The sequence below is a fragment of the Triturus cristatus genome, chromosome 2_1, assembly GCF_964204655.1.
Source record: "Triturus cristatus chromosome 2_1, aTriCri1.1, whole genome shotgun sequence".
Lineage (NCBI taxonomy): Eukaryota > Metazoa > Chordata > Amphibia > Caudata > Salamandridae > Triturus > Triturus cristatus.
In genome coordinates, this window is record NC_140581.1 from 92,582,784 (window position 1) to 92,598,236 (window position 15,453).

Here is a 15,453-nt window from a genome sequence, read left to right on the forward strand (position 1 = left end):
ACAGCGTTGAGATCCCCTGGGAGGTATTCCGCAGAGAGCGAGAGTTTGTTGGAAAGGCAAAATTCCCAAAGACTTTTCGCCAGTTCCGCTAGAGTCTTTTGATTTTGTGCCACCGAGATGGTTTATATAACGAACCGCAGAAACATTGTCCATGCGAAGGAGGATGGTACAACTTACTGTCTTTTGCCAGACTCTGGATTGCAAAGGAGCCTGCCAGCATCTCTAAACAGTTGATGTGCAATTTGGACTCCTCTTTTGACCATGTACCGCCAGTCGATATTGGTCCACAACGGGCGCCCCAACCCGTCAGGCTTGCATCGGATTCTAATACAAGATCTGGGGCGGAAGCGAAAATGGTTCGACCGTTCCAAGCTTCCAAATGGTTCATCCACCATTGGAGCTCTAGGCGAGATTCGAGATCTAATTCTATTTGATCGGAATACGCGAGACCTTGCCGAAGATGTCTGATCTTTAGGCGCTGAAGAGCCCGATAATGGAGGGGGCCTGGGAAGATAGCCTGAATAGAAGCCGAGAGAAGGCCGACTATCCTTGCAAGGGTTCTGAGAGAAATGAAGGGACGGCGCAGAACTTGGGAAATCTCCGTTTAAATAGTGGAGATCTTGGACTGAGGAAGAAACAGGGAAGCCAAAGGGGAATCTATGCGGAACCCCAAAAACTCCATGCTCTGAGTCGGAATGAGAGAGGACTTCTCTAAATTGAGGAGAAAACCCAATTCGAGTAGCAGAGAGCGAGTAGTGTTGAGATCGTTCAATAATGCCAGTTTGTCTAGGTTCATGAGGAGGATATCGTCGAGATAAATGATGAGTCTGATCCCCAGAGATCGTAGGTAAGCTACGACGGGTCGCATTACTTTTGTGAAGCACCAGGGTGCTGAAGAAAGACCGAAAGGCAGAGATCGAAAACGATAAGTGACGTTTTGCCATTGAAATTGGAGGAATTTCGTGTGCGATTCGTGAATAGGGATAGAAAGATAAGCGTCTTGGAGATCGATGCGAATCATCCAATCGTTTTGACGCAGAGTGTCTCGTAAATGTAGAATTGTTTCCATTTTGAAGTGGCGATAAACCACGAACTGATTGAAAAATCTGAGATTGATCACCGGTCTCATCTTTTTGTTCTTCTTTTGAACAAGAAAAAGGGTGCTGAGGAAACCTGAGGGGTCGAAGGGAGAAACGAGAATAGCTCTTTTGGATAGAAGGGCCTGTATTTCTGAGGTCACCAGAAGGGACATTTCTGTGGAGAACACCAGAGGCGGAGGAAGAATTTCTTGAAAAGGTGGAGCGTAAAACTCGATACGATAACCTTGGACGGTGTTGAGAACCCAAGGATCTGAAGTAAGGGTCTGCCATCTGTGAAGGAAAAGAGACAAACGACCCCCTACAGGAATAACTGCACTCACCTTGTTGAGAGTTGTTGTGGCGGAAACCACGTTGGCTCCTGCCTCTGTAACCCCGACCTCTTTGGGGGTAAAATTGGGGCTTGAAATCCTGCTGGTTGGAGTTGAAGGAACCACGGGAGCCTTGGGACTGGAAACCACGGCCGGTAGAGCGGCTCCTGCCTCTTCCGGCCCTGCCAAAAACCCGAGAAGGGAAGACCTTTTTGATGGATTGCTGCGCTTTATCCAAGGAGGCAAAGGTGGTGACGAACTTACTTAAATCTCTCACCAACGAATCCCCAAAGAGAAGACCGTCAGCCTTGACGCCAGGATCAAGAGGGGCAAGATTGGCAAGCTTGGGATCTAATTTTATTAAGAGGCCCTTCCGGCGCTCGTGAGTCAAGGCTGCATTGGTGTTGCCTAAGAGACAAAAGGCTCGCTGGACCCACAATGATATGTCTTCTGGATTAAGATCCGTGCCATCAAGGCGAGCTGTCTCTGCCAGATCGAAAATGCGGGCAAGAGGACCCACTAAATCAAGCAACTTGTCTTGGCAGGAAGACCATGCCCTGTCAACTTCTTTACGCGGATCCTTGCCAAATTTGGAAAAGAAAGTGAGGAGAGGTTGATCAATAGCAGGGGTAGAAGTGATATGGGAAGGTAGGGAGGGCTTCGGGCACTCAGACTTTAGTTTAGCCCTGACAGTTTTGTCCAAAGGAAGACGAAGTCTTGTGGTAATATACTCTCCCACGTGGTCAATGGGGAACCATTCTGTAGAATTAGGGTGTCTGATAGAAGCAGGATCAAAGAGAGGGGTACCCTCGGGATCCAGCACCGGTTCCGATGCAAAAGCATCTAATTTCAATTTCTTAGGAGGAGGCGATGGGCTTACAATATCAAAGATATCATCAAGGTCAGTGGCGTCACCCATATCGTCATCGGTGTCATAAATTGAAGAAATGACCAATTTCTGTGGTACCTCCGGGTTATTGGACTTGACCTTACGTTTACCAGTTGAACATTTTAACCCCTCCTTAGTAGGAGGCCTGGGAGGAACCACGTCCTCTGTCATATGTGAGGAAGACTCACCAACCACTTTTGACGCCAAAGAAGAAACTTTGGAGTGTACCACTGTAAGTTTTCTGCTATCCCCCGCAGATTGGGCCATTGCTTTGGTCATTATACTTAAGAGAGAATTCTCCATAGTCTTTGAAAATCGCTTCATAGAAGCCTCAACAGCAGTTTCTACTGAGGAATTAATAAAGGAACTTAAATCCTCTTTAAATTCCTCCCCTTCATTATCATTATGCCCGTCTGAAACCTGCATGGTGAAAGGAAACTGGGAAAACTGCCACAAACCAGAGGAGAAAGGGTTAACAGCTCAGATATGAGAGTGGGCGTGTGAAAAGGAGGAAACCCCTCCCTCTAAGGGCGTGTAAAGCGAAGGACGATAGAACAGAAAAGCTGAGGGAACCAAGCGTGTGAGGCAGATACAGGCGGAGTCGTCGAAAAAACTGTGAAGACTTTGAAGCGCTGCGCCACCGGTTTGAAGAAGCCAGCGACCGGTGAGAGAGGCGCGCGCGGAACACACGAAGCGTGCAAAGCAGGGGGGGGAACAGAAAGGGAAAGTCATGTACGCGCGTAGGAGCGCGAGGTAGACAGAAGCAACGAAGCTTCGCTGTAAAGCCAAATAATGTTATAATAAGTGTATAACTCAACCAACATTACTCATAAAACAATATAAGTGATAGAAAGGTACTTATCTTGACTGCGAGCAGCAAGAAAAGAGGGCTGTTCGCAGTCACGATAGACCTTATACTACTACATTGGTTGTGATTGGACAATATTTGTTTCTTGGTTTCCCATTGGCTGGTAGTTCTTTCACCAAGCCTTCTGGGAGTGGTAGTTTTATCTTGCTGCTATTGTAATAAAGCAAGAAAAGTAAGCATAATAGGAGCCTCCGGTCTTGCCATAAAATTCCATTTCTGGCACTCAATTACTTTCGCCCTAATCTTTTAATTTTCCCTTCATGGCTTAATGTCAGGACCAACCTTGCTTCTCTTCCCTCCCCTCTCATGGATTGCCATCATGTGCTTGATGTAATGTGTTCTCACTTTCTCCCTCCGCTTCTCCTGTCTCCTTTCCCACTAGGTACTTTTGATATGGTCCCCAGATCTTTTGGGGGTTGGCTCTGGATTGGTAATAGTTCGCTATATACATCTGACTGTGTATTGCAATACATCATATCTGTATGCCACTCTGCTATCGTAGGGGAGGGGCCCCTCGACCAGCGTATAGCTATTTTGTGTTTGGCTAGGAGCAGACCAATGGTTACCAATTTCCTATTTTCAGTGTCCACCCCCTTATCATATCTCAGAAGTGCCAGCATTGGATCTATCGCCAAAGTGGAGCCAGTAATGTTCTCTAGTTCCTTAAATACAGTATCCCAAAAAGCAGCTATTCCGGGTCAGTGCCACGCTACATGCATAAAGCCAGCCGTATGTTCCTTGCACCTGTGGCATTCCGCTGTTTCTCACAATCCGTATTGAAGTAGTCTTTCCGGAGTGTAGTACACTCTGTTGACATATTTAAAATGCATCAGCCTATGCCTTCCATTTAACAAAACTGTCTTGGTCAGTGAGCAATAATATCTCCAGCAGTTATCATCCATGACTATATTTAGATTTCTCTGCCACTCTAAGCGTGCCTTTGTGATCCCTGGGCTGCGTGCTTCCTGCGTTAGTGTATAGAACTGGGCTATCAGTCTAGAGGGGAAATTTGCCTGTATCACAGCCGTTAACACTGGTATATCTGGGGGCTCCTGCATATCCTTCCCCAAGCAGCTCCCTCAGTGCATGCCGCACTCTAAAGAATTGGAACCGTGTCTGGGGCCTTCGTGGTTCGATATCTTGTATAGCGTCCCACTTTCTCACTACCCTTTTCTGGAATAGTTCTCCCATTTGGGCTAGCCCCAATTCTCAAAGTTTCTGTACTACTTCTTTCTCTTGGTTCAGCGGGAACCAAGTGCACCATTCTATAGGGATATGTGGGGAATATAGTATAGAGCCAGCCTGGTACTCTAGTAATCGTCGCCAAGAGTGTTTAGCGAGCTGTAGACTCCATGGCATTGTGACAGATTGTGGAACAAAATACAAGGGAGTGAGTACGGTTGTGCAGCATCCCTTTCTATATAGAGTTGTGGTAAATGCTGCGGGCCATTGACCAAAAATAGCCTAGGATGCATTTTGCTGCTCTATAATAGAGTTCTAAATCCGGCACATTTAACCCTCCCATGTCATACGGCAGGACCAGAACCTTCCATTGAACCCTGGGCTGCTTCCCTGCCTAAGATAGTCTTAGCAGTATTGTTTTAACTGTGTTGAAGAATGCACAAGGGAGCAACACTGGAATATTTTGAAGTAAGAATAAAAATCTGAGGAGCACCACCATCTTCATGAACGCTATGCATCCCGTCAGGGAGAGCGGCAATTTAATCCATCGTTCAATGTCCTCTCCTAGTTTTTGTACCACTATCCCATAATTGTCTCTGATGACCTATTCCGGGTCTGTGTATATATGTATCCCTAAGTACCAAACTGAGTCCGTTGTCCAGCGCAATAGGAGCTCCTGCCTAATTTTAGTTGTAGCTAGGGTAAGCAGGAATATGATAGATTTATCCCAGTTGATTTGGAGGCCAGATAGACCTCCAAATCGGACCACCTCCCTTAGAGTTGGTGATAAGTTTCTCTGGGCTCTCGAATATATAGCAACTTGTCATCAGCATACACTGATATAATGAGATTATAGCCGGGAAATCGTATACCTCTGCGTCCGTGGTACTCTCGCAACGCGCAAGCCAAAGTTTCTGCCACTATGGCATACAATAATGGTGATAGTGGTCAACCCTGCCTGGTGCCTCTCGTGATCGCAATTGGTGTCGTCACTCTAACTCTAGTTGTTGGGCTGTTATATAGTACTTCAATAAGCCTCGAAAATATCTTCCCCATTCCAATTCTGCAAAGGACTACGTTCAAGAAGGTCCATTCCACTGAACCAAACACCTTTTCTGCATCAAGAAACACTGCAACTGCTCTCACTTTCAGATTGATATATTGCATTGCGCCAAAGAAAGTACGCAGGTTATACAGTAGACTGGGCCCTGGAACAAAACTGACTTGTTCAGGGCGTACGTCCACAAAAGCTCCCTCCAACTAACAACCACCAACTCGGATGACGCCTCGCCCCTGATGGAACACATCCACCTCCAGATCCAGCCCAACCCTAGAAAGACGCTCCGCGGAACACTAGCCTACAGACATCCCAGACCCAGCACCTCCTTCACCAACGTCATTGCAGACCACAACGCTCCCCACGCCATCGCCTCCACGGACTACATACTACTCGGAGACCTGAACTTCCACCTAGAAAACCACAGCAATCCCAACACCACCGCCCTCCTGGAGAACCTCACCAACATCGGACTGAAACAACTTGTCTCTACCCCCTCACACAGCCAGTCACACACTCGACCCCATTCTTCACCGGAGGAAACAGCATTCACTTTAGCCACACCACGGAACAGCTCTGGACAGACCACCACGGCATCCATTTCTCCTTCTCAAAACCCACCGCACACAAGCGCACACCCAACCCCCACGCAGAAACTGGAATAGAGTCTCTGAAGAACACCTTACCTGTGCCCTCAGCTGCACCCCTCCCCCAACTACGACAGACGCCAACACAGCGGCGAGCTACCTCCACCAATGGATCGACAATTTCGGCAACGCTCTCGCCCCCCTCTAGAACACCATGAGATGACTCAACAAGAAAGCCAACTGGTTCACCACGGAGCTCCAAGAATCCCAGCTCTCTTGCCAACGACTGTAGAAGACGTGGAATAACAGCAAAATCCTGGAAGCAGGCTCTCCCTACAAGGCAGCCACCATTGCACACCACCAACTCATCAGATCAACAAAGAGAAACTTCATCCAAGACAGAATTCTCTCCAACTCACACAATTCCAAGGAACTCTTCGCCATCATACAAGAAGTTACCAGACCCAACTGCGAAACAGCCGTAGTCCCACCCTCCCAAGACCTCTGCAACAAACTCAGCTCCTTCTTTCAACTCAAGATCAAGACTCTCTACAATAACTTCGACGACCAAGACCACAGCACCGCCCCTATTTCAACCCCCAGCAATGCCAACCAACAGACCTTCCTCACTTGGAGCCCTCTCACCACAGAAGACACCACAAAGACAATGAAAAGCATCCGGAGCACCTACGCACCTACTGACCCCTGCTCACCGCACATCTTCCACAGGGCCGCCACTACAATCGCACCTGAACTACGCTGAACTATCAGCTGCTCCCTCGAGACCGCCATATTCCCCGACGACTGGAAATGTGCCAATGTCAACCCCCTACTAAAGAGGCCCTCCGCAGACCTGATGAATCTCAAGAACTTCAGGCCCATCTCACTGCTCCCTTTTGCCGCCAAAGTCATTGAAAAAGCCGTCAACACCCAGCTAGCACACTTCATAGAAACCAACAACATCCTAGACGCCTCTCAATCCAGATTCCGCAACAACCACAGCAGATTCCGCAGCAACCACAGCCCTGAGACCACCCTCAAAGTCGCCACCGACGACATCCGTGGCCTCCTCGACCAAGGCCACACAGCAGCCCTCATCCTCCTCGACCTTTCAGTAGCCTTTGACACCATCTCCCACCGCACACTAGCCTCCAGGCTTCACAACACCAGTATCCAAGGCACAGCTTTAGACTGGATTTGATCTTTCCTCTCAGGCAGAACACAGAGAATAGACTCCTGCTCTTCCTCCCCCAGCCAACAGAGATCAGATGCAGAGTACCCCAACAAAGATCCTCCCTCAGCCCCACACTCTTCAACGTCTACAAGGCACCCCTCGCAATCATCGTCAGAAGCCACGACTCAACATAGTCTCATACGCCGACAACACCCAGCTCATCCTCTCACCAAGAAACCCGACATCACCAGGTGCAGCTTCCAAGATGGGATGAAAGACGTCACAACCTGGATGAGCAACAACTGTCTGAAGCTGAACTCCCCCCTCCGCATGGAACAACACCTGGTGGCCCCCGACCTCGGAAACCCACCCACTCCAACGGACCACGCTCGCAACCTCGGCATCATACTCAACTCCTCACTCACCATGAACCACCAGATCAGCGCAGTGTCCTCCACATGCTTCAACACCCTACGTATACTTTGCAAGACCTTCAAATGGATCCCCTCTGACTCCAGGAAGACCGTCACCCACGGACTCATCACCAGCAGACTGGACTACGGAAACGCTCTCTACTCTGGAATAAACAAAAAACTCCTCTGCAAACTCCACACCATCCAGAATGCCGCAGCCAGACTTATCCTCGACATCCCACGACACGACCACATCACCCATCACCTCCGTGACCTCTACTGGCTCCCCTTCGAAAGAAGAATAACCTTCAAACTGCTCACACACGCCTACGAAGCTTTTCATAACACCGGACCCCAATACCTCAACAAACAAATCGCCTTCCACGCCCCCAAGAGAAACCTCTGCTCTGCCGACCTCATCCTAGCCACGGTCCCTCGCATCCACAGGGCTAGACCAGGTGGCAGATCCTTCTCCTACCTCGCAGCCAAAACCTGAAACCAACTCCCCCTTCACATCCGATGAAGCCCGATACTGCACAAGTTCAGAAAGGACCTCAAGACCTGGCTCTACGAATGACAAACGGAGCGCTCGCACCCCTCTCCACCCCCCCAGGGTCTTGATACCCTCACAGGTGAGTAGTGCACTCTAAACCCCGAATTGATTGATTAATTGATAGTACGTACTTTCCGCTTATTGCTTTGTCTTGTGTCTTCATGTAGTGTGTTTCACTTTTCTTGAATTTTAACATACCCCAAGTCACCCCCTCCCACGCTGTGTATCCCCCAACCACACACAGCGAAAATGTCTTCCTCCCCCTCCCTCCCCTACATCCCCCCCAACTAGTATTAATTCCCATCTGCATTCAACATGGGGTAGGTCACACATAGGGGTGGATGTTGCAGGCTAAGTGATCTTTCGCTCTTTGGTTCTTCGACCGCAATTTGCATCATTGTTTATAATCACGCCCACTATCTATTCATTTGACACTGATTACAAATGCAATTTGGACAACTCCTAATTCATTGCCACCACCCAACAGTTTCTTAGGACTATCCAAGGGTAATATCTCTAACGTAGTATTGTTAATTTCCTTCCCACAGTTCGGGAGAACGACCCGGTCCCCTCATTTTTGTGTTTATATCAAAGGTGCTGCAAAGATATCCCCTTTTATATAGGACGATCTCACCTTTGACCTGCTGTTTAGGGCAGCACATTTCATCTTCCTCTTTCTTGCTATTACTTGTTAGGGTGCTATAGCCTGTCTCTATACCTCCATCGCTATTTCCATCTTGAGGTGTGTGGCAGAGTAATCATGCTATTGTTCTTCTTCATCCAAGTGTCCCCATTGTCCTTAAGGGTGTTCCGTGGGGAACTATGTCTGTTCCCCACTCCCCCTCTGAGTTTGAGGAAGTATAGGACTTTTTTAGGACCCATAAAAGAATGTGCCTTTCCTTCTGCCATAACTCTCAATTTGGCTGGGTATAGCATGTTGTATTCAAGCTGCAGATCTCAAAGCTTTCTTTTGACCAGGACAAACAGCCTTTGCGCCTTCTGTACCTGTTGTGTGAAATCTGGGTATATGGATAATTCCATACCCTCGTACGGTAATGTCTTGAGTTCACACGCCTTGCGCAGGGCTGCATCCCTATCCCTGTAATTGAGAGGGGCTCTATGATGGGACAGGGATTGGTTCCAGGAACAGGTCTAGGCACTAGGGATCGATGCGCTTGTTCGACTACAAAGTTCTCTGAAAATGTATGTCGTCCCATTATAGAGGTCAGGAGTCTTTCCACAAATGTTTTCATATTCTCTATTCAAATTGATTCAGTCACTCCCACTATACGTAGATTGTTTCTTTGGGAGCGTGCTTCCAAGTCCTCTGTCTTTGCTTGGAGTGTGTGTATTATTTTTTCATCTTTTTTATGTTCCTCGGTTTCTGCTGCTGCAAAGTCCTCTGCACCGAACACTCTTCTCTCCAGGGTGTCCAATCTTTCTGTATGTTTATCAAGTCTTTTTGTCATTCTGTCTATTCTGAATGTTAAGGCATCTATCTTTCCATCTATTTTTGCGAAGCTATGCTGCATCGCTGTAAAAATCAATTTCAATTCGGTATCAAATGAGGTGTCTGTTGCTTCTCCATCCAAATCTGCTGTGTTTGGGTCTGTCTCTTTTAACGTAACAGATTTGAGTGCCTCGAATTGCAGATTTAGTTGGGTTTTGTCAGTTTTTGCCCATTGTAACTCACTATTGTCTGCTGTATACACGTGTCAGCTCGGGCGCACTCCTAGGCTCACCAGCGTTCTCTGCGCTATTTCTTGTGGTTCACCTTTGTACCAGCGGGCTGGGTGATGCCGCAGCAACGATTGCGGGAGCAGGTAGTCGTTTGCCCCTATCTGTTCCTTCTACAGTGCCGTATCACTTTTTAGCATGAATAAGGAGAGGTGGGCTATGCTCAATATAGTTTACTATTCATATGCAGGCAGTTGATACTTCGTGGTGTACGTGTCCCCGCCGCGTCTTCCCCCGTCTCCCTATATGGATTTGGACCTATTCGGCATAGGAGTAAGTTTTGTTTTTACTGCCGTATTCCCATGATATGCATCACTGTGTGATGGAGTACTGGTGTTATGTCCTGAACAATCTTGAGAGCTTGCCTTCGATTGAGTCGACGTCTGCGTTGCTTTTTTCCTGTACTTCCAATTTGTTTTCGCGTTGGCACAATATTAATAACATGCACTGCTCTGCTTGCAGCGCCAATGGTGCGCTATTCTGCCCTTAGAGCTTTCTTTTTTTTTTATTTATCTGCTGGGCCTACCTAGAGCCCAGCAACAGCTCGCGACAGCCAGGGCTTCAGGGTCGCAGTCAGCCCCACCTGCTCCTCTTCTCAGTTCGTCCCGCCCTTGGTCTTGATTTCGGTGATGCCGCAGCAGCCCCTGGGGAGGGAGAGGGGTTTCCCGTAGTCTTACTTGCATTTCCTCACTGAGACCTCCCAGTGCTCTGCCGCCATGCTTTCTCTTCCGTGGCAGCAACTTTGTCCACGCCCAGGTCGCAGTCCCGACCGCACCCCGGGCCCGATTTCATCTGTGCTCGTTCCGGAGGCATCCGTTCACGTCTGTGGGGTGGTCTGTCAGTCCTGTCACCTGATGCCATGTTTTGCAGTGTTGTGGGTGCCAGGGTAATTCATGATTGGCGGTCGGGTTGCCGGAGCTCTACTCACTCGCGGCATCTTGGTACTCGGCAAGCTGTGCCTCCAGCTCCTGTTTCATTAGTAGTATTAGAGTGCTTTATATTTTTACAGAACCTATACTTTTTATCCATAACATAAAATTACAGCAGACCAGGTTAAAATAGAAACATCAATGAGAACAATCTTATTTCAAGAATAGGCTGAACAGGTGAATTTTAAAATGTTGTCTGAAGGACAGGAGAGAATACTTTGTCCTGAGATCATCAGGAAAGGAGTTCCAGAAAGCAGTAGCAGCTCTTGTCCAAGGCTGGTTTTGTACTTCAGCAATTCAGAATCTTTGTCTTTCCAAGTGCAAAGAATTTCTACTTCTGAGTCCTATTTGTCTTTCTGAGATTTTAGAAAATGTTTGAACATTAGGTAGGTGTGCTCACATGTAGAGCTTTCTAAGCCAGCAGCCAATTTTGAATTGCATTCTTATCTCCGTGCCTAGCCAATGTAGGTTGTATAGAAATTGACTGATGTGATCAAACCCTCTTTTTGAGTATATAAGTCTGGATGTAGAATGCAATATGGTTTTGAGAGGGCTATTTGAAGACTGAGGCATCCTATCAAAATAGTGCTGCCAGAGTCTTGACAAAAGATAGCAAGAGCCCAGGCTGCAATTCTAAGCTGATCAGACAACACAGATGTTTAATTTTTCTTTAGACTGGAGGAGGAAATTTGCGGGTTTCAATGTCCTATTAATGTGCGGATCAATGCCTTGGTAGTTCATCGTTGGCGAGAAGTCCTTTACTTTGAGTTAATCAAGAAGAGTTTTGTCATATTTTTCTTTTCGGATGGGTGTAGGGAGGAGGAACTCAGATTAGGAAGTTTTGAGCTGCATAACGTTCTCTGCTATCCTAGTCTGAAGTTTGGTAAGACCAATATGTAGAGTGAGAAAATGGTTTATGAATGATTTTTTTAATTCAGAGTTGGATGTCGCTGGCATACTGCTACATGGATACTCCCTGTTCCTCCAACAATGAACTCATCATCTCCCAAAACAGATTGAGTGCAAGAATTGAACATTGCAGCTTTACTTGTAGTACGATTTATAATCTTCTCTTGAGACTAGTTGGAGAGAAAAGAGGTGCCCCAACTTAGAACTTAGCCAAGGAACCTGTATTGAAATGAATCTGCCATGTGCAAAAACCTCCAAGAGATTTAGGAGAGCAAAGAGGGAAGCGTCCTTCATCCAGAATGTAATTCACATCAGCTTAGGTTTTGAGGGTGTCTGTTTCATTACTGCAATGGGCTAGAAGCTTGAATAGTGTGGGGCGCTACGAGCTGTTTATTAGTAATGTAGGCGATGAGTGACTGGATGTAGGTGATGTGTTTTCCAAGCAATGGCACGGTAGATATGGGTCTGTAGTGCTGAAGTTTGTTTTTTCCATGGTAGGGGGGATTTGACAAGTTCACAGTGAATTGGGGAAGACACCCTTCATGAAAGAAGCATACACCAGAGTGCACAAGATTGATGTGACTTGTCTTTAATGATGAAATCTGGTAGTAAGTCTAGACAATAATTGGTTTGCTTGTGGTGATTCGTTCTTATGGCGATTTCGTCTGTGCTGTTAAGATTAAAAGTGCTCCAGGTGTTGGTTTTAAAAGTTCAGGGCTTATTTGAGGCTGATGTTGTCTCTGATAGAACTGAATTTGTCTGTGAAAATGGAAAGAAACATCACGTTTGATTGAAGAATTTGGTTTGAGTACTGGGGTAGAATTTGACTGAACATTATGAAACAATTTATCAGGTCTACAGGACAAGTCAGTTAGTCAGTGATTTGGCAACACTGATCGATTGTTTGTAACTCTGCTCCAAGCTTTTAATTTAGTAAGAAACACAGGTGCTTTTATTGCAGGCCAAGTGTTCTCTGTGCTATAAACCCATTTTCTTTTATTATTCATTGTCTAGGGTAATCAGGGCAGTACCAGTTTCCTGTGTTGCTGATTTAGTTGTAACGGAGATATTAAGATGTACATCTGTCGATTGGTCAGATGAATTGTCTTGTTGGGTAGGATGTTCTAGAGAGCAGTAGGTGTGACTTTTGTCATAGGGATTTCAATATTTACAGTTTGAGTATTTGATGGCAGGCATCTGCATAGGGAGCAAATCTGAAATTGTGCAAACCAGTTGACATCGATGGGCTGGGGGGTGAAGGTATGTAATTACCAACATATCTACAGTAGCAAGGTCATGTGTGCTCCATTTTGCATTGGGAGGTAGGAAAGCATGTTGATGGGTGGTGTTTAGTTGTAAGAAAGTCTGAAGGTGAGTTTGTTTCTGCAGTCGATGTTGAAATCCCTTCGATGTTATTTGAGGATGGAATTTCTTTCAGCATGGAATGGTCAGAGATCTGATTGAAGAAGTTGTTTGAAAGTTTTGGTGACTGAGGAGATATGTAGGTAGGTAGTGCTCGATGAAAAGGGATAACTGCAACATTGAGCCATTTAAATGAGGAGTGAGTGGAAGTTTGGCGTTGCAGGCAAGTTGCAGGGACCTGTTAATCCACGATGGACTGTGAGTGAATGTTGAGCGATATTTTTGCAATGTATAGACGGTCCAGATTGTTAGGGTTAAAGGTGAAGAGCATTGCCAGATCTGGTGTTATGGAGCACACAGACATTATTGGTTTTAGAGTGTGATCTGTAGGATGGGTGTATGTGAATGCTATGGCTTTAATCGAGGTTGTTAAAGTTCTGTTCTGGGCTGTTAGTAAGTGGTGTATGAGGAATGATGACCAATAGGAATGGACTGTCCGGGTTTGATGCAAATCACAACATTGAATATATTGAATAAGCCCTCTTTAGTAATGTCATTTAAATAGGGCAGATGCCTAAAGAGGTGGACTGTAATATAGTGTGCAGAGCTTGATATCCCTACTCTTCATTCAACTACTTGTGGCAATCCGAAGAAATAAAAACCTTACCATCAAGCCTGAACTGTACCGGATTGACTCACCATGCACATAGAACATTAAGTCAAAATCTCTTCAATAGGGCCAACAGAATATTGTTAAGACTATAGACAATTAGTGACAGTGAGAATCCCTGTTGCATTCTAAAGAAAAGCATTGGCTGGAATAACTGAGATACATTCTGATGGTTTAGAAATTTCTTCCAGAATGATAAAAAGTTCCATCTACAGTTATAGTCATTCCTTTTTGCAAAGCATGTTTTGAGGTTTCCAGTAATGATTCATAGGTTCTGTTTGAAGGAGTCTTAGATTTTTCTTTTAATAAATCGATTTATTAACCTTTTTATCACAACTTAGTTGGCAGTAAGAGGCAAAGTTTCCAAACAAAAACTTGTTGAAAGCCCTGGTGACTTAAGAGTTGCAGAGAGTAGAGGTCAGGTCTGGGCTGGAGATTATTGTTGGTGCTTGTGATCTGTATCTAACAATATTGGCATGTCTTAATGTATTGTCTTCTATGCCCTAATTTGCATCTCAAGCACATTGGTAATCAAGATGTTCATATACAAGAATAGTTCATTCCTAGTAGTTGTGCTCTGCCTTTGTGTTTTGATAAATACATTATTTGCTCTTTTCAGGCGGCAAACTCCTATGGCGATGAGAACGTACTCGGAGTGACCGTGAAGGATTGCCACCTTGCACTGAACAAGCTGCTTCAGAAAGTTCAAGGTGAGCTATCTTTTATGCTGGTCAATTATATTTTCTATCTAGTAGTGATTTTCTTACCTAAGTAATTAATATTTGGAGTGCGTAAGACGTATGGATGGTTAATAGCAAAGAGCGGTACATTGTTACAATGCACCTCAAATGAGGCTGGACACATAGTTTGTATTTGGCCAACATCTACCTAGTGAGGAGGATGGGGAATGAAAAAACAGAACACAAATGGTCGTAGGTGAGAGAAAAGACCTTGTTTGTTAAAAATAAAGTGTTGTTATAGAGGAGCAAAAATGAGAATGAAAAAACCTATCTTTTGTAGTGGAGGCGCATGAAAAACCATGGAAATGGATAAATGAAATACAAATACGAGGCAAAAGAGTAGTATGAGAACTTTCTGCGTGCTGGACAATTAAAACCTATTTTATTTTTTCTTAAGTAATGTTTAATATTTATCAGTCAGACTCCATGAACTTGGCGGTTGCCAGTTGGCGACATTTTGTTAATGAGGATGCTGGCTGGACTGATTGTTTAAGGGTCCCATCAGCGTGGCAGCATTGCATAGTAGAAACCCTGCTCCCCTTTTGTCACCTATGATAAACACCACAAGGGTTAGTTGCCATATTGTCCTATCAACAATGCTTCTTCCGCAGACCCTCTGAGGCTTGCACCACACAATTGCTGTGCCTCAAGGATTTTTCAGGCTCCTAGAGTTCGGCTTGACTTCTGGTCTTCTGCTCCTAACCGTTCCAACGTAGTAATTACATACCTGACATTGTGCCTGTAGAGGAATCTCTTCATCTCAGAGAACCCCTAAATCATTACTTCATGATCAGCGTCCTCCAAGGAAATATTTCTGAATAAACCATCTTGCTTACAGTTTGTTAATCCATTAATATTTTAGTCAAGAGAAGCAAAGAGCAAAATAACTGGCATGGCAAATATTGATGGGATACATTTTCTTAATATAATTCCTACTCCATGCTTCACATTACTTTTATGGTGAATTTTCGTGGA

The 15,453-nt window shown here is 45.6% G+C and overlaps 2 protein-coding genes across 3 annotated transcripts in view; one reads left to right on the top strand and one right to left on the bottom strand.

Moving 5' to 3' along the window:
* Window positions 1-15,453, top strand: part of FANCG (FA complementation group G) — a 249,449-nt gene that overhangs the window by 15,236 nt on the left and 218,760 nt on the right. For both annotated transcript variants that reach the window (XM_085628171.1, XM_085628180.1), the window contains exon 2: window positions 14,358-14,448. In XM_085628171.1, the coding sequence (XP_085484297.1) occupies window positions 14,358-14,448 (91 nt within the window). The remainder of the gene's footprint in view (window positions 1-14,357; window positions 14,449-15,453) is intronic.
* LOC146863817 (uncharacterized) lies at window positions 605-2,723 on the bottom strand. The gene is made up of 2 exons (XM_085640870.1): window positions 1,421-2,723; window positions 605-711 (listed from the first exon to the last, which is right to left on the bottom strand). The coding sequence occupies exons 1-2, from the start codon at window positions 2,721-2,723 to the stop codon at window positions 605-607; spliced, it is 1,410 nt and encodes a 469-aa protein (XP_085496996.1).

Excerpts from the sequence above, each read along its gene's own strand:
- LOC146863817 (XM_085640870.1), bottom strand. The coding sequence starts at position 2,723 with ATGCAGGTTTCAGACGGGCATAATGATAATGAAGGGGAGGAATTTAAA. Across the intron at positions 712-1,420 it reads CCACAACAACTCTCAACAAG|AGAAGTCCTCTCTCATTCCG; the intron begins GTGAGTGCAGTT and ends TCCTCAATTTAG.